General features: G+C 39.9%; 1 protein-coding gene across 1 annotated transcript in view; it reads right to left on the bottom strand.

Annotated features, from left to right (window-relative positions):
- The window catches only part of LOC130548980 (adhesion G-protein coupled receptor D2), a 63,365-nt gene that overhangs the window by 11,375 nt on the left and 37,674 nt on the right, over positions 1–14,316 (bottom strand). Inside the window, exon 24 of the mRNA XM_057326085.1 lies at positions 2,615–2,697. Within this exon, the coding sequence (XP_057182068.1) occupies positions 2,615–2,697 (83 nt within the window). The remainder of the gene's footprint in view (positions 1–2,614; positions 2,698–14,316) is intronic.

The raw sequence follows: 14,316 nt of genomic DNA, 5'->3' as shown, positions 1-14,316 counted from the left end.
CATTTATAATACGTCTGTCTGAGCGGCCCAAGCATCTGTTCCGGCCCCATACGTTAGCAGATTCCCAGATGGCCAGTCCGCCCCTGAATAAAACTCTAATAAACTAAAATAACTCAACAAAACTGTCATAACTGTGGTTCTCTATCGGAAAAGAAAAAAGAAAAAGCTTGCAAGAGCCTTCAGGGTCTAAGAGTCTTTATATACCATAAAGACAGTACATAGAAATATCATGTGACCCCCTCTGCATCCTTGGCAATGATGCTCAGGTTAAAACCCACTGCACTAAAGCTTACTGAGGTATTACCAGCAAACAAAACCCTAAAATTCCAATCTCTCATTCTACAGTTTAAGTGTCCTACCTCTCTTCCACAGCCTTTTCAGTTTCATTTTCTTTCTTTTGGCACACAAAATGTGTAATTAACTTTGACTGAAGCGTGATTGACCTCTCGTGTGGTCAGGCAAGATGCCCTGACAGCACTGTGCAGGTGTAAAGTAAAACAGGAACCACTCCGCTGCGGCAACTCCGCTGGTGTGTCCATAGCCTGCGAGTCAAGAGAACCCCATGGGATTAAAGAAGTGCGTGTGCGTGAGGGAGAGACACAACTAGCACGAGGTCCTGAGGCTGACAGCAGCTACCCTGCCAGGATGTGTAACCTCACACGGCCAAAACAGGAAGCCCTGCCACTCACTTAGTGATTGACACACTGGCGGAAGTCCATAAAGGTTTCAGAAGGGCTGTAGTCCATGTTCAGAGGTTGTGACTTCAAGAGACACCTGGTACAGTGAACCGGGTTAGAGGGCTCTTGTTACACATCACAGCATAGTTGCCTGCCTGCCATTCCTCCTCTGGGCTGAGGGTATTGGTGTCTCTGGCTGGGGCCAGAGAATGAAGTGATAAACTAATAAATACCTTCACTAAACTAAACAAAATAAAAAAATAATTTCACGGGGAAAAAGCGTATAGAATTTTACTGTTTTTTTTACACATTTTCACGTACATTACAAAAACAGATTGCAAATAGGCATGTTATTTTACGGCCGACATGAAAAACATGTACATTTTATTGTACATAAATGTTATTTTTGGCGCCCCAGCTGCCGGAATACTACCGTTTTTGTAAGTGTAAATAGGCTACAGAAAAACTATAAAGAAAAATGACCTAAATAAACTAAACTGTTAAAAAGTTTGCAGTATTTGAGGTCTGAAAAAATACAGAGCATCTTTTGTTATTTTGACCTGATTTTCCAGTTTTCATTTTCTGCAAATAAATGCGAATATAATTTTTCTTCTGAAATGTGGTCGAAATATTGTAGTTAGTTCACAGAATGAAGAAAAAAGATAATTTTACCTAAACACATAAAAGTACATTCAGAAAAACTCAAAATAATTTTAAAACGGTTTGTTGTTTTTTCTCACGGCTGTAGATCTGTTTTCTTATTTAATTTATCGATATTTTTTACCCATTTTATTGCCTGCCATGAGAAAAGTAAGTCTTTTAGATTAGAAAAGTAACACCACCTTCTCCCTAACAAACCCCTCAATTTGCAGTTCCATTATGTCTAAAGACATACATAAAAATTGTACAATGACTTCAACACAAGTAAACACAACGATAACATTCACACTTCCTTTAAAAAGTTTTACAAAAAACAGTGACGGCAACAGACAGCCTAAAGCAACACCAAAGTCAAATGGGATCAACGAGTATAACCACACAGTTCACAGCTGAGAGTGATCATGGCTCTTGCATTTTGGGATGCACTATACTGTGACACAATCCTGGTTCATACCATACTGGACATTATCAATAAGCTCCACCTTATCCGCATGCTTCTCTAGAGAAAACCGCTACGTCTGTACGTCTGTGTCCCTGACCAATGCCTCGTGCTTTGTGTACACTTAAAATAGATTCACACCTGTGGACATTTTCATGTATAGCTTCAAGTGTTTGTGTAAGTATTGCAGGTCTGTTTCCGCTAAGGCGATCAAAAGGACAAGCAATGCTGACAAAAATCTCAAACAACAGATACGGACCACCCACAAGTGAACAAAAAGTTGCTTTGAGTTTAAATTCTGATAAGAGTACACTGGTTGAAGAGATACAGAGATCCTTTTATAGGTGGCCACCAGAGGGCTGCTGTCTTTGATGATCACTGTCTCCAAATAAATGTATGTGCATATGATTTTCAGCGACTTGAATTAAAAAGTAATGGGGAATTGGGTGTTTAAAAAAATATGGCTTTTCCAGTAACTTCTAACATTTTCATACAGGTAGCGGTGTAGAATAAAAAATGTAGTCATCAACATATTTAGTGTATGCAGATGGTTCAATTAACTGGTTAAATAAAGATTGGCATGTCATTGCATTTTCTCATTTCTCAGAAAAATATTTATTTATATTAGTTGTATTTAGCATCCTGTAACTGTTTAAATTTGTTGTTTACCCCCTAATTCACAGAAAAACAATGTTTTGCTTTCAGAGAAAGGGTTAGTTATGACTGTTGTGACATTGTTGAGGAAACAAAATGGATTTTCTTTTTAGATGTCAAGTAACCTTCAGGCTAGAATGAAACTGTATTGACCGATGGGAGCAGAGCTGGCGTGAGGCCTTACCTGTCCAGAGAGCTGGACACCAGTGTCAGGACATCGGGGGTCTTCATTCGGGTTGTCATGGACACAGAGGAGGGACAGATGTCCTGTGAAGTCACATGACATAGTTACACAATTAATCACTGACCTGGGAATAGCTCTGAAAAATCACAAAATGCGTGCGTAAATTTTGGTTATAATTACAGAAATAACAGTCTAGATCTATAATTTGCTGTAGCATTTAAATTACACCAATAACGTCATTTCTTTTGCAAGGATTGCAAGACGCTGCCTTTCCACCACAAATTGTACAAAACAAGGCTTTTCAGCGAAACTAAACGACAACTATTGCACAAGATATTTCACTGCACCTCAATATAGTAAAGGCTATATTTTAAAACCTTTAACAAACTCCCTCGGAATAAGACACACAACATATCTCTGTGGCGTAAATTTCTCAAATTTATGGCCGACTTGTGTTTAGGTGCCATGATAGCACAGTAGGGATGAGCGTAATCTTGGATTCCTATCTCAGAGGGCTCAGTCCCCAATTGGTGGCGTTCTTCACGTGCCCATAAATCTGCTGTGTGACTGGGGCCACTTCAGAATACGTATTGAGTTTAAGACATCAGGGGCTTCATTTATAAAACGTGCGTACGCACAGATTTGATCATAAAGCGTGCGTATGCGAAGTTCCACGTCAACGTTCATATTTATAAAAACGGTCTTTGACGTGGAAAAGTGCTTAGCGCCACATCATGGTCTGAGCAGATGTACGCACTTTAGCTTGTCCGAATGCTGCAGGTTTTTGGAAATATAAGTCATTCTTGCCGCTCGTAAAGGATTTGGACGTTGACAGGTGAACTTTCACACATCAATGACATTAATTAGACATCATTAAAATGCAGAGCTCTGAAACTGTTGCGAACAATTTCACGATCATTTGCTATTTATTTGATAGAGAGGCGTATACGCGTTTTCTGTGCATAAGTTCGTTCTATGAATCACATGTACGCACTTTGAGAAATTATTGTAAAATCAAATTTATGACAGTTCCTACGCAACATTGCGTAACATTTTCCTGCGAGCGGCATGCCGTGAATATGTACAGAGACTTCATGCAGATTCCAATGACACTGGAAGTGTCCCGATTCAAGTGTCACTTTCTATTGAGAAATATTAAAAGAATTATATCCAAACTATAGAACCATAACACTTATTTTTAAAAATAAATAAACACATTAGCAATAAAATACAACGATTTCAGAATTTTAAAATGCTGTATATACAGTATCTGTTTTATTCACCTTTTAAATCATTAGGATGTTTCCAAATTGATTTGCACTGAACAATAAAACACATTTACTAAGAAGTTAGTAAATTATTAGTTAGTAAATCAAAGTCCATTTTGTTATTGCTCTATTCTATTATTCACCGAAATCATTTGGAAATTCCTAATTTGGGGTGTGGTCATATTTAGCAAACTTCTAAGGACAATTCTGTCCCCAAAGTATAGGAAGTATACATGCACACACACACACACACACACACACACACGCACGCAGAACTGTCATGGTTGGTAAGTGCCCCGTGTCAGGATTAATCTCCTGCAGAGGAGGGGTGGGCCGCAGAAGCCAGAACTCATTTGGTGTGTTGCCATGAAATGGCTGCCCATCAGAAATCTCTTCATCTATCTCTGTCTCATCTACATGAGCGGTTATGGAGGGATGAAGGGATGAAAGGAGAGAGGGAGGGCGAAAGGGGCGTCCGGAGGTGAGAGGTCAATTCATTGAAGGAGTCCATCATCCTGACGTGTCAGGCGTCAGAACAGAGGTGTGTTGTGGATGCTCAGATCCTCTAGGTTGCTTGAAATTACAAATCAATGTGAGGATGTCACAACCCTACACATCAAAAGTAGTAATGCATTGGTCACAGGTGCCTTTAATTTGCTCACTGGGTGATATTTCTGCATAAATTGTTTTTTAAACCTACTGTACTCTAGTACACACTTTGCAAAAAGGTTGCATTTGTTAACATTAGTTAACAACATCAGTTAGTCTGTTAACATGACTACATATACATTTACATTTAGTCATTTAGCAGACGCTTTTATCCAAAGCGACTTACAGATGAGGGAAACAATGGAAGCAATTGGAACAACATAAGGACAACAAAAAGCATAAGTGCAATGAAAAGAAAATTGGTCTCATATAGCCTACCACAGTATACAGAGCTAAGTTTTTTTTGAAAGAGTAGAAAAGAGATAGAAGTCATAACTAACAATGGGAAATACTTTTTAAGCTTAAATTAACTTTAATGTTCATGTCGCCATTTACATGTACATTTACAGATGCATTTTTTAAATCAAAAGTTGTATCTCTTAACATGCACTATGAACTAGCAAGAACAGTTGTATTGGTAATAATAAACATTATAAATAATAATAAATGCAGGGGAAAATACTGCTCAGTTTATGTTAATGCATTTATGGTTAATGAATGTAAAGTAAACTTAAAGGAACAGTTCAGCAAAAATTAAAATTCTGTTATCGTTTACTATCATGGTAGGAAAAATTCCTCTATAAGTTTCTTTGTTCTGTTGAACACAAAAGAAGATATTTTGAAGAATGTAGGAAAGGGGTCAATGGTGACCAAGAACTGTTTGGTTACAAGCATTTATACAGATTTGGAACTACTCGAGAGTGAGTAAATGATGACAGAATTTTTATTTTTGGGTGAACTGTCCCTTTAAATGTAAACGTATTGTTACCAATGTCTTCTGCAAACAAACAAACAAACAAATTGTTACCATTCTGCATCCAAAGCCAGAGGCATACCCTTCTACAACAACTGTTTTCGGACATTGTTTCAAACACGTGGTTAATTTTCAACAGAAACTGCATGGCCTCTGATCTGCATTTTAAAAGCCTCGATGTTTCAGATCTTAAAGGTCCAGATAAAATCATACAAGCTGAGGTACAAAGTGTGTAACCCAGAGGTGGATTTAGTTCCGGGCCATCTGTTCAATTCATTGTTTTCAAGCAGATGTAATAGCAGCCAGCTGAGCACAAGACTATGAAATAATCGTATGAGATTGAGAGACAATAAACAGAGTTTTCTGCTGTCTACTTTATCTTTTCATCTTCCATTCAACTCACTGCACCCTGTGCCTGATGACACCCTTTCTCTGTGACTATGTTTGCAAATGCTTATGTTTGATTTGCAAAGGCCTTTTACCTGATCTCATAGTGTGAGCCATTTTAAAAGACATGGTAAAAAACAACATATGCTCATCTGTTACATATAAACTGACTGATAAAAGTGCTAAACAGCCTATATAACTTGACCGAAGAATTGTTTAATATGATTAACATTAGTAGTTAATTTACAGTAATTATTTAATAAACATTTTTGTGTTTTATCACAGTTGTATCAAGAAAAAAAATTGCCATTTAGGGTTGTGTAACAGTAATTTTACCACAATAAAGGGACAGTTCACCCAAAAATATAAATACTGTCATCATTTACATACAAATCTACATACATTTCTTTGTTCAGATGAACAGAGAAAGATATTTGGATGAATGCTTGTAACCAAACAGTTCTTGGCCAACATTGACTACCATAGTAGGAAAAATGACAATAGTAATAGTAGTTCCCCAGAACTGTTTGCTGTCCTATATTCTTCAAAATATCTTTCTTCTTGTGTGTTCAACAGAACAAAGAAATTTACAAAGCATTTCTCCTACTATGGTAGTCAATGGTGGCCATTCTTCCAAATATCTTTCTCTGTGTTCATCAAAACAAAGAAACGCATATAGATTTGGAACAACTCAAGGTTGCGTAAATGATGACAGAATTTCATTTTTGAGTGAAGTTTTGAGTGTTCTTGAAAAGTTCTCAATTCCCTTTTTAGGGAGGACTACTGGCCAGAGTCCCGCGAACATTTGAACTAATGGTTGGAATAATTATTCATGTGTCATTTGCGGTTCGGGTGCGGGTCGGGAAATATGCGCGGGCGGAATGTGGATCCAGTAGCCAAGACTATTTCGACTCACCTGATACGAAGCTGCTTTTATACAGTCTTGTGCTTATTTGTGTTCAAGCTCTGTCTGAAGAGCTGGTTTCTAATTGCAGCGCACTTTGCAGCGTTGAGCAACTGATGGACAGCTATAGTGAGGACTCGATACTCTTATCACAATCTTATCACAACTGTTGAAATGTGTTCCCCTCAAAAGCTGAACTAATGTATTCAACAACTTCAACGGTCTTGATAAACCTTCAGAGCTGTCAGGAAGTTTTTACTCACTGGAAAAACTGTGTCGTGTCGGCCTGCTCTCGTTCTCGCTCTCTCCAACTTTGAGAGAAGCCAGGCGCAGCAGGATAATCACAGTTTAATAGGAGCAAATATTGAAAGCAGGAGCTGACCGACCAGATCCTCTTACCTCTTGCTCAAAGAAAAATGCTAGCACATGAGTGCATAACATATCAATAATATCGTGATATATCATTTAACTATTTGCGTTGGAATCCTGTAACATGTCGGCAGAATCGCACCTCTGTCAAAAATCTGAAAACCATACAAGCAAAACAATTCACAGTTTGAGCTTCATCAGGAAAAACTAACACGGAATTATGAAGCGTACGCAGCACACCTTCACTGGCATTATTTAAAAAACAGTCAGAACGAGTTGATAAAAATTCATGACACAAAGACTCACGTCCAAAACTAATCTTTTTGCAGGTGCGCAGAGACAAAGCGCTTCGCAGTGTGTGCGTGCTCATATTTAATGTAGATGTTTTAGAGACAAACTTGTGAGCGCGTTCCCTCTCAGGCGTCCTATTTGCCAGGCAGAGCCGTTGCATGCTGGGAAAGGTACATGTCCACAGACTGGGGCCTCTTTCTAATGATTTCCCGCACCTGCACATCTGCTGCCGTTTTAATTAATACTCCAAGGAGGTTCGTCGGAAGTAATCAAAGACATTGTCACTTACAAAGTCCAGACTTCATTATAGAAAAAAATCAATACTTTACATGAACGAGGGCGCTCGCTACAAACAGGGAGGTATAATTAACCCTCATTCCCATAAACAATCTAATCAAGCAAAGGAGGGAATAAAGTGTGGAAAGACGACTCTCTTGAAGCGAGCGATCGGCACTACAGGGTTTTTTCCATAAAGCAGCAACATGTGGCTGAGCATCATTTTTATGCAGGCCTTGGTTCCTCGGCTTCATCCGGCCGGAGGGGGAGGGCGGCACAGTCGAGGCGATTGTTGGATCAGCTCTCTTCGGCTCGGCAGCATCGCGCCAACCTCTCTCGCTGCTGATTTATGGTCCGCTGCTGACCTCAGAGGTCGTAACATGGTGATGGGTGACTGGCTCTCAACGGTAAGCTACTGGCACTTGACAAAGTGCCGCGAGCAGAATGAATTTACTCCTCTTTTCCTCAATCATCAACAGGCGCGCGCCGGCTTGCTGCCCTGACCCCCTTTCATCCTGACTGCTATAACAAGATCTCCCATCTCATGGAGGAGCGAGGGGAGAGGGAGGCTGAAAAATTTACTGTCATTTCTACTTTCCAATGAGCTCTGGTGAGCACTTCTTTCACCTTCAGGTTGCTTCGCACGTCTGGGATGAGGTGGGGAGAGATTGCTGGTTGGGCGAGGGCACTTAGACGCACCTGTCTAACTTTGGGTCGTTTCGCCTTCGGTACTTCAATCTGCGTTTGCTTCCATCAACTTGATAACGACACCTGAGCGCAAGTTAAATTTAATAACCAAATAAATCTCCATAAACTCGGAGGTTTCACCTTCCTGCCAACGCAGTGCCGGACTCTGGATTGCGTGTGCGTATACTGTACGTGTCGGTCCGTGGCCAACAAATATTTTCTCAAACATGTTCTCTAACGACGTACCTCCTAGCCTAACGCAAAAATCCATTCGGTTGCGTTTATTGTCGTTACAGCAGCACAGAGGGGATTGTAAATTCAGGCGGCATAAAATGCATAATTTCCTAAAGTAGGCTTTTAAATTATCCTGCAGTGCAAATGTTGGCCCATTGTGGCAGGCGAGACACAGTAGGTTATAATTGAAAATAAAAAAGCCATTTGAAAGACATTCAATAAGCCGCTGGGAAATTGATCAGGCTATAAAATCTGTCGACACCGGGGCGGGAGGTTGGCACTCTTGTAGAGACGGAGATTCAGTCCTGACACAGCAGTATTCCTGCTTGCTTTCCTTTGCAGACCGAGAGGAAATTGAGCAAGAAATTCAACAAACTGCACTTCCCAATAGTGCAGCTTTCCCCCTGTGTTTTCTTTAGAATGGCGTAAAAATATTTACACATAATGCACGTAGCCTGATCTGAAAAATGAAAATTAAATGATTTCCTTTAGTGGACCTTTCACTGGCAAACAAAATTGTGCAAGTGCAAGAGCAAAAACATATTCCTCTGCTTCTTTAACTTTCAATTCTCCCAAGCATCTCTGCTTCACAGCCCCTGGCTATTGCCTTTCTCAATCTGTCCCTGGGGAGGCAGGAGTTATGGGCCCTGTCGATTGAGGAGAAAGGGATGTTATTCCCCTGTCACCCTCACCCGGTCCGCCAGCAGACCTGCCCTGATCTATGGCCACCGTGGTGGGGTAGAAGTGTCTTGATGCACCATTGGTTTCCAGTGCTGTCACCCCCCACCCCACGTTCCAGCTCATACTTCCATGATTCTTGTTGGGGAGCGGTTTCACAGGGGCAGGGGTATGACACGATGCGTTTGAGGAGGTCACCCCTAAAAGGACAAGGTCTGAGTCTGACTCTGCCGACTGGTGTCACGGGTGGGATGAAGTGACACCTGGCGGGTGTTTACTTGAGATGGCAGCTTTTGCAGTCTAGCGAACAGTCAAGATCCCATCTAATAAAGATCCTGACCTATGAGGACTAGGTGTAAGAGACATGACAAGGTATATCCTCATTATATTAGATAACACTCTAAAATAATCAAATCATTATATTTGATAAAACTCAATATATACAGAATTTTATTAGCCAACAAACAAAAATCTTTGTTTAATGTCTACTATGTAGATCAGCAGCGTGTCTAATGTGGTTTTAAATAGAGTTGAATAGAGTAAAATGGAGCTGGTTTTTTCATGTTGCTAAGCTAATAAAGCGCTAATAAATACAAGTGCTATACACACAGTGCTGAACAAGATCATTCACAGTTTCTTCCACTATTATGGATTAAAATGTTTATCGAGTCTGTTGCAATGCACTCTGGAAATCCCTTATTCACAAAGGATAAATGCAGTGTTGCTTTAGATTGCGGCCAAAACAAATGATTTTAGACCCCTTTTGTGCAGACGTCATGCTTACGTCACGGCATTAGCTGGAGGCAAAACAAAAGGAAAACTGGAGGCGGCCAATACAAACCAGCACAGATTCGGCTACATAAGGAGTTTAAAATGTCGTCATGTTGTGTTGTTTAGTGCCACAATCGACAGAATACGGTCTCCAATTTGATATTTCAACACATACCTGCTTCCATTGCAAAACAAAAACACTGACGACAGCTGTAGTTAAACACAATAAAACGAGTGGACTGAACAGAAACGATCATCAAAAGTGCTCGCGTTTCACTTCATAACACTTAAGAAAAAAAACTACTGTCTTTTGTTGGTGTGGATTATGATTTGGGTTCGCGTCTAAAAATATCTCACTTATGCCCACCTAATCAGAAACTGGGGAACAAGGTTATTTTTCACGTAGCGTTAACTTTTGAACGCATAGGGTATGCTTGCTAACTTTGTTAGTTATACAACTAGCAGTTAACTATCGGTCAGAAACTAAACATAAAGGAAACTGTTTGTCATCTCTTTTTCTTTAGTTGTCACATTAGTATAAAGGGAGAGGGAACAGTGAGAAGGCTCATGTTATGTGTCAGGTTTGTGTTCAATTAAATGCATTTTCTAACGTTTCCACTGTTAGTACACGCAGGCATCTATAGATGTTCACGAACTCAGTTTATCTTTACTATACACACTTGGTCTGTCAGGTAGGTGTAGATGTCAGACCACTTAACTGGAGGTAATCCTGTCAGTTCATCCCTGGATCCATGAGCACGGCGTACAGGTTCCTGCGTTAAAGTTAACTTTTTCAAAAACAATTGCGGTCCTAGACAGTGAGTGACCTTACATGTTAAAATTTAATCCGATTTTTTCCTAGTCATTGTCAAAAAGCAAGCAAACAAAACGTGCTACCTAGCATTAGTAATGCGGTCAGGGGGATCTTTCTGCCTCCACCTAAGCTCCGCCCACAAAAACATGTCACAATGTTAACTACCAGTAAAGGCGTCTATTATTGCATAATTTGCTGCCTGATAATCGAATTACCTCAAAATTCGCTGCCAACTGTCTGGAACAGACACTGTGTTGGAAGCGTGCCTATACTGCCAAAAATGTTGCCTAGGTTGGCCGGTTACTACAGTAGGTTTTGGATCAAAGCATATGCTTAAATTAATTTCAACACTGCAGAACTGTGTAAATTACCTTTATATGGAGAGTAAGTATACCCTGCATAAGAAGAAAGTTTCTAAAGGAGTCCAAAAAAGGTTTTTCTATATAAAAATGGATCTCAAATCTCCATACACATGGAGAGATCTGAAGGGAGCTTTTGGCACAATTGACATATGTCAACATATAAGAATAGGGGTGAAGAGATAGCGTTACAGCTTCAGAACACAAGACAGCCGGGATAAGAAGGAGAAGCCGGCTTCCACACTCCCCTCCGTTAGCCTGCGGGCAGAAGGGCGACGCTCGGCCAACCGAGATGTGCATAAGTGACTTTGGATATGAACTATAAAGGACAGGATGAAAAAAAAGAATATAGAAGCTCATGGAAGATGATGCAGGTGGTTACGGCCTAGCCTTTTGTGGCAGTGACCCCGCCGGGGATGATCTGACTGAATAAATAGACAGATTAATAAATAAATATCTTTTAAAAAATGGGAGCCTAAGGAGTGCTGCCATCCATCAAAGATCCCATTACCGCAGAAGCTGGAGCCATATGTATAAGGCAACCGGGGTTCTAAGCAGATACAAATTCAACTTTTCCTTACAATTTGTTATCTGTGACATCCAACCCCCAGCACACAGACATATACAAACAACACACACACACACACACGCACACACACATTTGTGAATTATGAATAGATATGTAATCTAATGTCTACACAATACACAGTATGCATAGTGCACGTAAAGTAAATTACACAAGACTGTGTAAGACGAAAAGCTACATGCATGAAAAGGATCACTGACAACGTGTAAATAGGTGTTAAAAACTGCAACTAAAATAAGCAAAAGTAGCTTCAGCGAATACTGAACACTGAAGACAATAGTTGTGCAATAACCGGGCAGGAATACTTTCAAATTGACTGTAACAAATACGGAATTCATACAATCTTTCAACAAATTAAAGCAAAAAAGTTGACTGAAGGACAAAGTATGCTGTTTTCTTCCCCCGGAGAAAGGAATGTAAATAGTTGTCTAACCACTAGCACGCTTTGCAATCTGTTTATTTGGGCGTTTATATTAACAATTTGTAGTTGCGTCTTTGGCATGTTCAATCAAATGACACAGTCTTCATGTGGGACAACATACACCAAACATCCTTTACAAAGTGTCAATCTATTCCATTTTCAAGGCTTTACTTGTCAATCATTTCGTGGGTATGCATGTGTGTTGGGGAGGGAGTTGGGTGACAAAAGATGGATTCAACCTCATTAACGACTTCTACTTGAAACATTGGTAAAGTTACATGATGCTGTGTTATATTTACTATGTGATTGATAAAATCACTAAAACATTGGGCGAGAAGTGAATTAACAAGCTCACAGAACAGAACACTTTTCAACGTTTTATACAATGTGAAACAAAATGGCCTTATGGAGACAAACTTCCCTTAACTAAACTATTTCCAGTTTATGCTTGGGAATTTAAACATGTTAAAGACGTGCAGATATGCAATATTGCTTGTTTCAGTCTACTGTAAAGCTACAAAGTATATCCATTTTAAGAAGAGGCGCTGAGGTCATTCCTATTCAGAAGCACAAGTAACAAGAAAAAAAGCATCGTCTCCCTCGACCTTCAGTAGCAAAATTATCAACAATATAACAAAACCACAAAAGCGATAAAGCACCACACAAAGAAAAAGACTTCAGAGTTTATATTGATCTAAACGGCTTTCTCCATGTACACTTGTCCTTTCCTTATTTCTTTATGCCTAAACCACACATTGTGTAGTAATTGGTGGTTTGAACCCATTGCGTCAAAGACATGAATTGATCAAATCCGAACGCTCTCTCGAGTACAAGAATTACTTGACCTTGAACAAAAGAGACACAACAATCAGTTATATACAATCAGCACATTTATTGTGGGCTCGGCCTTATTTGTTACGACGCAAAGTCTTTCACAGCTGGGTTCGTATGCCTTTGAACGGACCACAAGGTCTCTCTCTCTCTCTCTCTCTCTCTCTCCGTCTGTAACATTGTGCGTGCGTCTCAACATTCTTAGTTTCTAGCTTTGTAGCTAAATGACTGGTTTAAAAAATTGCTCGGCATTAAAAACAAATATTCAATTCAATCATGGCGCGCATTGCAACCGATTACAGCTTCAACGAGAGTTCGGGCGAGTCGGCAGGATGATCAGTTGCATCGCTTATACAGCTCTTGCTCCATTTGCATACGGCCCCTGATACTGTACGTTCAATCACGCCTGCTGAACGTCACTACGTCACTGCCATTTTATTCCCGTTAGAAGGACAGCCTCGAGTAACAACCTGCATTATACCAGCTGTCAATCACTATCGCTGTGTGCACATGGTTAAAACCACCAGAATTTCTGTAGTCACCCACTCATTAACACACAAAAACTGTTGTGAAGCAGATGGGTCACCCTGAAGGGATTTCTTTTTTGATAATGACCAGCCGACTGTACATAATCCTCCTTAATAGATAGCTATATTCACCACAGAACTCTGCAACTAAAACCAAAGACATTCAGAACCAAGCGACGGTACGTGTTATTCGCGAAATGACTCTTTTCCGTCAATGCCGCTTCTGTGACAATCCTCTCTTCTTTCTCGTGAAATCTCCCACCAGCATGAACTCCCTGTGAGATTACTCTGACTCAGCCCTGTAATGCTGGGGTCAGAGAAGTCGTTCGCAGCCCTTCATTTCACTGGAGTCTGGAGAATGTTACAGTCTTAAAACAGACCTGTCATGCTACGGTTCAGCCTCTCTGCCAGTCGCTACTTTCTCTTCGCTACGTAATTTGGGACAGATTTTGGAGACTAAACTTTTTTATAAACACACTGCCATATAAAAATACACACAAATGTGTTGTGTACTATAAAATTACACGCATACGTATTATGTGGGCTGGACAAATTCCCTTCACAGAGATGTATTGCTTTGAAGGGTTTTAAACAATAAATAAAATGTATTCTTAACCTATTAATAATAATAATGATATCAGTTAATGTATTCAAAGTAAAGACTATGTCAGTTTTACATTTACTGTACATTGATATGATAATCCATTACTGCATATTGTCACTACTGTCCTTTCTGAAACCTTGTATGTCCAAATTAGCTGTTGTTCAGGGAATGGACAAACTGTGTGGTCAAAGGTGCAACCACTTTTTAATGGTCAGATATTTGCAAAACAAAGG

The sequence above is a fragment of the Triplophysa rosa genome, linkage group LG25 (genome assembly GCF_024868665.1).
Source record: "Triplophysa rosa linkage group LG25, Trosa_1v2, whole genome shotgun sequence".
In the NCBI taxonomy this organism is placed as follows: domain Eukaryota; kingdom Metazoa; phylum Chordata; class Actinopteri; order Cypriniformes; family Nemacheilidae; genus Triplophysa; species Triplophysa rosa.
This window is presented reverse-complemented; position numbering and strand designations above follow the sequence as displayed.